Source organism: Gordionus sp. m RMFG-2023, chromosome 2 (genome assembly GCF_954871325.1).
Source record: "Gordionus sp. m RMFG-2023 chromosome 2, tfGorSpeb1-WG-v2, whole genome shotgun sequence".
NCBI classification, from domain to species: Eukaryota; Metazoa; Nematomorpha; class Gordioida; order Chordodea; family Parachordodidae; genus Gordionus; species Gordionus sp. m RMFG-2023.
The window spans coordinates 29915281-29924771 of record NC_088776.1 but is presented as its reverse complement, the minus strand read 5'-3'; the positions used below and the strand labels follow the sequence as shown (position 1 = coordinate 29924771).

Sequence of the window (9491 nt, the reverse complement as noted above, 5' to 3'; positions counted from 1 at the left end):
ATGGCCGAAAACATGTTTTTTAACATAAATGTTTATAAAAACGTTAAATTTTAATATAAAATAAATTTATTCCCAAAACTAAAATTTTTAAATTTATACTACTTTATTATATTTGACTAGGTACCAACCAGGCGGAAAATTAATTTTACTTCATCGTTTATTATATTTTGCTGTATTTTTATATTATGTTAGCTTCAATGTGTTTTTTTCTGCAATATATTATTTTTTCAACTTTAAAAATCTGATTTTACCGGAAATGTATTCCAGCTTGTTTAGAAAACTTATCGTATAAATTGTAGCCAATTTTGCCATTAACCTTTGGGTCATTACGATTTATATAAAAATCTATGAAAAAACGAATAAAAATTATATTAAAATAAGAAGTTCATGGCAAAATTGCCAGATATTTATTATGTAATTATCCCATCCCGAATTAGTTTCGAAAGAGGGGGGGGGGGGTCATGTTGTGTCTGACAGTTTCAAGTGACAGATATTTACTTTATTTTATGAAATGTATTCGATAAAAGGGAGTTCGTTTTATTTTATGTATATTTTTATTTAACCTTGTGATTATCGATTATGTTTTTGTTGATATTTTTCAAATATCATAGAATTATTATAGTTTTTTAATGGGATGATTTTGTTTATTGTAATATATTGATTTAATAAAAAATTAGAAAATAAAAGCAATAAAAATTATTACATATGTATATTATTCCTTTTTTTACAATAATCTTAAAGTAGTATATTTTATAAACAAGATTTATGTTTATAAATAGTTTATAGTGATCTGCATCGAGCCTAATTTTTCAAGCCCGGCCCTGCCCGAAATTTTTCAAAGTTTTGCCGGCCCGGCCCGAACCCGAAATTTTTTAAATATAGAAATTAATTTTTATAATTACTCATAAAAGACATATGTTATATGTCGTTTAGTTTCAATAAATAAAATCAAATATTTTTATTTTACATAAAAAATTCAATATAAAATTGATAAATTTAGATATATTTAAAAAAATTGCCAAAATCCGACCCGACCCGGCCAGAATTTTTTAAAAAATATTAGGCCCAGCCCGAACTTTGCAGATCTATAGTTTAAAGTTTTATAAAAATGTGTCTTTTCTCTAGAAAACTTTAAGTTCATCATTCGAGTCATTAGACATATCTTCCTACAAAAACCTATCTTATTTTGGCAATGAATCTTGGCACTAATTCCCTCCCTAATGGGTTATTTCTATGAACATCTTTCCTCAAAAAAGAAACTAACTACTGTTTCTTTTTGGCTATTAAGGCAATAATGAAGATAATTCAAGAAAAGGATAAAATGGGATATGCGTATAATTTGTTATAAAAATTCGATTTAATGTTAATTTTTTATTTAAATAAAAACTAAAACAAAAATGACAAAAAATATAATATAAACAAGTAGCTTAGAAAGTTACGAGTAACTTGAAATGTAACACGTTAGTTTGATTCATTACTTTCCCCATAATAACAAGGTAACCTGAATAATTTGTAACGTGTGATACAGCACTAGTTAAAACATTTTGTCATTTAAAAACTAAGTTCCTAAAGAAAGAGGAAGAGTTGGGTTTGGGTATATTAAAATCATATGGAATATAATATTTATGCTATTTCATTTAATTTCAAATAAAGTGCACAATACCTTTAAAAAAATATATTAATCAACGATAAATAATCATTAGAAAAATTATCGATTTTGATAAATTATAATAAAACATACATAAACATTGTATTTTACATATTGCATTGCATTAATTTAAAAAGTATTACAGATTTTGAAGTTAAATTATAATAAAATATTAACATTTAAATTAAAATTGGATATCCCATCTCCAAATAGTAGAATCGTCGCACACACCTATCAATGACATAAAACTTTGTTTAGCATTATTTAATTTTTCTGATTCATTCATGTTTTCGATTTTGTTATTGGCTTCCGTTATTATAGGACTAAAACATACTTGCCTTATTATGCTTTTACAATTAGAATGCTTTAATACTTGAGGTCTGAAAATATTTAAAAAAATGTTATTTTATATAATGAGTTTTTTTGAAATATATTAAGTATTATTAATCGAATTACAAAATTAAAAAAAAGGATGTCATTTAAGTAGATCTTTCTTACATTAAAGAAATTTATGATAAAGGCAATAATTTATTACTTATAAGAATCTGGAATAAAATGTTTCGGGAATGGAACTTTGGGGAAAATTATGGAACGAGAACGATGATTAAGGAAATTTTTCCTAGAATGTTCATTATGAAATGTAATTTTATTCTTTTATATCTAATAATTTTGCTTCGTATAAGGATTATTATTATACTTCTGTCAAAGAATGACGGGTGAATCAAAAATTTACTCTTTATTTATGATGGATTGGAGGCTGATTTGATGAAACAAAACTCAAATAAAACGAAACTTCTACTTTTTAATAGGGTTGAAAACTTTATTTGGGGAATTCTGTAAATGTATGCAAGCCTGGAAGGATAGAAATAATGCTGTAGGCCAGAAAATTTAATAAACGACAAAAAATCGATGAGACAAGATGGTGGGCTCGAGAAAAAGCTGTCATAAAGGTATATGAAGCAAATGTTTGTCACCTATTACAATAAGTATTCAATCATAAACTTATAAAAATTTAAAATTTTATTAACTGTAAATATTTTTTAAAATTATTATAATAATTGTACCAATATCGCGCTATCTTCAGACAAAAAATATTTATATTGAAGTTTCAAATTAGTTATTTCTAATTTGGATTTTATTTCAATAAATGAAATTTTTTTTGATAAAATTTTACATGAAAATATTGAATGTGAATTACCTTGTCATTGAATTAATTGCAGGAAAAGAATTCCAATAAAATTAAAGATTAATGATAAAAATCATGAATTTTTATAGAAAAGGTATTTAAGTTTATACTTAACCAAACAATCATTAGTATTAATGAGAGATTTTAAAAATAAAGACCCAATTAACAATAAATATTATTTTCACTCAAATTTTGTATAATAACTAAGGTATTAAGGAATGGCTAGATATACTCACTGAATTAGTAAAAATCCTCAGTCGTGAATTACAAGAATATAGTTTGATAGGATATATGAAAATAAAAATCCTGCTGATAAAATATCCAAAGAAAATATAGAATTGGAAAAAGTTTTGGATAACAATGAATACATTGTATAAAATGTAAAAATTGCCTTATTTGTATATGCCAGCGTCAATGTGTTTTTTCCTGCAATGTGTTATTTTATCATTTTTTGAGCGCGTTTTATTAAATTTAAAAATCGGATTTTACCAGAAATATATTCTATCATGTTTGAAACCTATATGAATTGTAGATAATTTTGCTGTTAATTTTTGAATTTATAATTTATATAAAAAATTTAATATAAATTATTAAGTTTAAAAGTTCATGGAAATATTGTCTGAAATTCATAGCGTAATAGGTATTCCAAACATTATGGTATACATTTTCTGTAAAATAGGTGCTCAAAAAATGATTTAAATTTGAAAAAATAACACATTGACGCTAACATATATATGCCCTGTTGGATATTTAAAATATCCATAGCTTATGAATTTTTAATAACATGGTCAGTTATACAAGTACGATGTGAGCCGTATCAGGTCAATTTGGCGAAACTTATATTGAAAGTTAATATCGAGAAACATTTCTAACGAGACAATATAGCGAACCCATTATCAAGAATTTAATTACGCGAAATTTTAGCGAAACTTTTAACGCGAATCCTTTATAAAATTATTTGCGTGAAAGTCATTATCGCGAGAGCATAAACTATATTGCAAATAATTTACAGGGTTCTTCATCCAAAAAAGGAAAAGAATCAAAGAAAAAGGTCCGATCAAAAAAAGAAGTGTGTAAATTAAAAAATGAATATATCTATAAAAAAGGGAAATTTTTTTTAAAAAAAATATTGTTTTCATTTTTATAACCCTGTAATATAATTTTTCTTAAATTTTGATTGTCATATTTTATTTTTTGCCTATTACGATCTCTTTGTCATTTTAATTTCTATTTTTTTTCTCTTCTCATTATTGATCATTCTTTTTTCTTTTTAAAAATAATTTCCTAATTTTCTCTGTCAATTTTCTTCAATTCTCTATTTTTATGTCATTTTTAACTTTTCATTTACATAACAATTTCTTGACTTTTAATCCTTATTTTCTCTTTCTCTTTGTATTTTTATTTTCACTTAATTTTTATTTCTTTATAAAAAATTATCATAAAATTACGATGTATTTAGTAGAAAAATAAAATTATATAAATCATTAATAATTTCCCCTCTTCTACATTTTGGAATATAGGTTTATTCTAAAATAATCATTCTCCTCAGTTATTCCTCTTTATATCAAGAAACTCAAATCTGACTATTCCCTCAATCGTGAGAGCAGTAATGATAATATAGTTCATTGTTTTATTTTTTGGACATTTTTAATACCCTTTTTATTTATTTGTGAATATCCATAATTATAATTTAGAGTTATATATTAGTTTAAGCTTAATTAGTGCTTGCAAATATTTGATAAACATCATGTTTAAGGCTATGTCAATTTTTTTTTAAAATGTAACTAAACTTTTACTTATATATATATATATATATAAAGAAAAAAAATATCTATAACCATAGTAAATTACACGATCCAAAAATACTCTGAATCAGATTTTTGAATCGAGATTAAAAATCCGATATAGGTAACTGGTTCTTGGTTAGTGACTGGCAAAACTGATTGATTGCTAATGAACAATTAGCACTAACCAGGTAATAAATATTGGTGCAAGCCAGATCTCATTTTTATAGCTAAGGTTAACTAATGATTAATAAAGCGGCGATTCTAATAAAATAAATTTCGAAAAGCATAGAACAGGGTAACCTAGAAAATTGTATTCTAATAATAAATTTTCTAAACATCTTAGCTCAATAATCATATAAATTTATTAAGGTTAAAAGAAAATTAAAGCATTTTCATTGAATCGATTTTTCAACCTATTTAATAAAAATATTATTTAAATAATATTATCTTAAAAAGGAAATAGTCACTATTAGCAATTATCGTGATATATTATTCACAAAATGGTTTTAGTATATTTTCTTCGCGATAATGACTTCCCTATAAAATTTTACCAGTTAAGTAATAGCTGAAAATAGTTAGCGATAGTCCTCGCGGAATAGTATTCACAAATAATCCTCGATAAAAGTTTCACTGATTGGCATTGAACTCTGTAAGCAGAGCTTTAACAAATTAAGATAGAAAAAAGATTGCGTGTTAGCATTAAACAGGACAAAATAGAAGCTTTTTACTTATATATGAGGAATGTAAATTATTAGAAATTGAATTTGAGAATATACTTGTTTATTAACGAAACATCCGCCTTTAATATAAATTTATTATCTTAAAATATACATGCAATATTTGTGCAATAAATATGATTTTATATGTGCAATTCAAATCAAATATGTGATTTATCGTGCTATATTAGTTTTTCTTCTCTTTATCAAAAATATAATGAAGGTAAATAAATGTTTAACCCATCGTTTTGGATTTTATAAAAACCATTTATTAAAACTTTTAAAGAGAACCCGGCTCAAGGTAAGATAAAATTGAGGCTAAAGTAAGGATATAGGAGCTTTTAAAAATGTATACTAATTCCTAATTGAGTTATAAGCACGTGATTCTGAGATGCAACTACACTTTATGAGATAAGAAGAACTAAGTACCATTTTGATATGGCCAAATCTATTCACACTTTGTGTGAAAATTGAAAATAAGCTAGAAGATTTGTCTCTAGACAGTGGCGTCTTGGGGATACCCCATCCCCAATGGAAATATAATTTTGTTAAATTTTATTTTACATAATACATTTATATTGATTGATAACCTTAGACCAAAATTTGCTTTCATTGCATATAAATTGATAAAACACTACCTACTTAAATTTCTTAAAATTCATCTTAGTAATTTCTTCTTCCATTTAAAAAAAGTGAGTGCAAATTTTTTAAAAAATATTCACAAATACATAATTATCCTCGCTTTAATGACTTTGAATCAACCAATGATGAGATATCACCTGGCATGGCTACGGTCAATGCACTAATTGAGAATTCAATCATGATAACGGGGTTCTTTTAGTCAATCTCCTAAAATTTCGATCAAGAGTGGTTTTGGAAAACGTGAGAATATGGGAAACTTAAAAGCATATTCAAACTCTGATATGGTGGAAATTCCTCTGGAATGCTGCTTTGGATGAATTTGATCTTATTTTAGAAGAACCCATTCTAAAAATAGTAATAGACAGCAATAAACATGTGGAAAAGTAATTTCCACAAAATGCAATTTATATGGACAGCATAAAATCATCCAATTATAACTGCTGAAATTTTAGAAAATGAAAATATATCATCAGCAGATAGTGATATCATTATTGAAGAAGAGCATGAGTTGAACTCCACATTCTCCAATCAATTAATTATATATAAATATATATATCGATCATTATAATATAAAGTATTAAAATAAATGTTTATGTATCAAAAATTAATAATTGCAGTATAAGACTTTTTTTCGAAAAATTTATATGAAATTCCAAGTATTTTATTTGATCGGCATATTTTTTCATTTTTAACAATATAAAATTAATTTTACTCAGTATAAATAGAATACTAATATTAAATTCTTCAGTTTTTTTTATCAAAAAAATATACTTTGATCAATAAAAAAAACGTTTTAATAAATAATGAGTTAATTTCGGCGAATGTCAATTCAGCCAAGTCACTTCGGCACCAATTTGACTCTCAATTGAGCATATGTCAATTCTGCGCTAGTATCGGGATAATAGGCGCAGAGATAATTTGGCGTAATGACAATTGAGCGTAAATCAATTAGCTCGATCCAAGTGGGCGAAAATATTATTCCGGGGTTTCAAATTTTTTAAAATAATACAAGAGACAAATACAGGAGAAGTATCTTGCTAAGGAAGAGAAACTGTATTATCCGTTTGTTGATTTAGAGAAGGCATTTGAGAGAGTGCCGCGCGTGGTTACCAGATGGGTCTTGAGAAAATAATAGGTGGAAGAATGTTTGAATATGGCAGTGAAGGCAATGTATGTGGGGGCACAAACTGCGGTAGGGACGGATGGAGATAGTGAAAGCTTTGAAGTGAAGGTAAAACCATCAGGGATCCGTGCTGAGTCCATTTATTCATCTTAGTAATGGATCCGGTGGCTAGAGAGATGCGTGAAGGACTTCTCTGGGAGCTATTATATGCAGATGACCGTATTAATGGCAAAAGTGAGGAAGAATTGAGGGATAAAATTAGTAGATGGAAGATGGCTATGGAAGCAAAGGGCCTGGAAAATGCAGTAAAGACAAGGGTGATGATTGGTGGGGATAATCTCAAAAATGGAGAAATTCGGCAACTGGCCTTGTGGTGTATGTGGGGAGTTGATAGAAATTCAATCCAATGCACTATATGCCAGAAAAGGGTTAGTCTCTTTTATTTGTAGAACGTGCATAAAGGGAGTACATAATACTGATAACGTATAAAATAGTGGTTTGGATATTAGCAATGATTTAACCCCTTGGAATTTTGCTATTTGGGTGATATGCTAAACGCAGATGGTAAAAGATCAGACAAGCATGGACGAGATGTCGTTTATTTTAAATAAAAACGTCTCTCTAAAGTTAAAGGGGGAAATTTATCTAAGCAGTGTTAGGAGTTGTTTAGTTCATGGCGGCAAAACATGGGCAATGAAAGCGGCCCACGAAGCTAAATTGCAAAGGACAGTGATGAGAATGTTTAGATGAATGTGTGGGATATCTTTGAGAGAAAAAAAAACTTGTAAGAAATTTTGAGCAAGAATGGGTATAGAATTGATTGAAGGGGCAATGTCAAGAAAAGATGGGTTTGGCATGTGGAACGTAAGACAAAAGATGACTGGGTAAAGAGATGCACCTTATTGGAAGTAGGAGGATCAAGACCTAGAGGAAGGCCCGAGATGACGGTATAAAGGTGATAGCGGCGGATATGAGAAAAATAAACCATACAAATATTGATGCTCAGGATCGTCAAAAATGGAGAAGAAAAATCAGTGGGGAAACTGGCCAACCTAAAAATCGCCATTAAACCGAGAAGAATATTTATCAAATTTCTTTGGATATATTAAAAAATGCAAAAAATCAACTATTTTTTATTTTAATAATATTTAGTTTGTTGTTTGGATAATTGTAGAATTTTTTTAAGAATTACAGGCTTGGTATATTCTTCTTTAAATTTAGATAAGAGTTTTTTTAATAAAATATTTAAAAAGATTAAAATTACCCGACCATGGAGAAAAGTTTTTTTTAATACATATTATAAATCGGATTTATTCATACCATATATTTGCGTGAATTATAAATTGTATATTAAATTGACCATGGCAAATTTTCTTGGTTTGATTGAGGTGACATATAAATTAGCTGATTTAATATAATGAAATATTAACGTTGATTTGTATTGGCATTCAAGCAGTATATAGTTTTGCCTACTTTAGTGTTATTCTACACTTTTTATTTTGTCAAACTGTCGCTGTGCCAAACCCATGCTGAATTATCGCTGCACCGAATTGACATTTACCACGTTATCTGTGCCCAAAGGACCACGCCGAATTGTCGGTGCGGCAAATTACATTCCAAATTATCTTTGCACCCTATTGTCCAACGCCGAATAGACATGTGATGAATTATCTCTGGGCCGAATTGACGTGATACCGTGGAGATTATTATTTTTAAAATACAAAGAAAAAATTTTTTTTGATTAAATTTACATTATATGGAGCAGTTAAAAAGCTACTTAATATAAAATCGACTCCAAGACCAGCCGATTATAACAGCAATTTGGTTACATGTCAATACCGCGAAAATTTTAGCGCGAAATGTATTATCGCGAATGTCGATTACCGCAAAAAGATATTATAGCGAATGCATTATCGCGAATATAATATAGCGAATGCATTACCGCGAATGCATTATAGCGAATATAATACAGCGAAAATATTATAGCGAATGTATTAGCGCGAATGTAATACCGCGAAAATGTTATCGCGAATGTATTATAGCGAATACATTAGAGCGAATGAATTATCGCGAATATATTACCGCGAATGCATTATAGCGAATGTATCATAGCGAATGAATTATCGCGAATACATTATAGCGAATGCATCATAGCGAATCCATTATAGCGAATGCATTATAGCGAATACATTATAGCGAATGAATTATCGCGAATGCATTATCATATCGCGAATGGAGTTTCATGAAAGTTATAATTTTATATTTATCGACTTTTCAACTGACTTAGTTGAATCTGAAAATTAAGTTAAAATGGGGATTGGTTCTAAAAACATTTTTTTATTGAAATTAAGGCTAAGGCTTTTCTTTTTTTTGACTCAAAATATAAAAA

At 27.8% G+C, this 9491-nt stretch overlaps 1 protein-coding gene across 3 annotated transcripts in view; it reads right to left on the bottom strand.

Moving 5' to 3' along the window:
* Positions 1 to 1450: 1450 nt before the first annotated feature.
* LOC135923570 (polycomb protein esc-like) overlaps positions 1451 to 9491 on the bottom strand; it is a 58340-nt gene continuing 50299 nt past the window's right edge. Inside the window, exon 11 of one of the 3 annotated variants that reach the window (XM_065458394.1) lies at positions 1451 to 2028. In XM_065458394.1, coding sequence (XP_065314466.1) covers positions 1833 to 2028 — 196 coding nt within the window. In that variant the 3' untranslated portion in view covers positions 1451 to 1832. The remainder of the gene's footprint in view (positions 2029 to 9491) is intronic. The other 2 variants (XM_065458392.1, XM_065458395.1) reach the window with 2 other exon arrangements.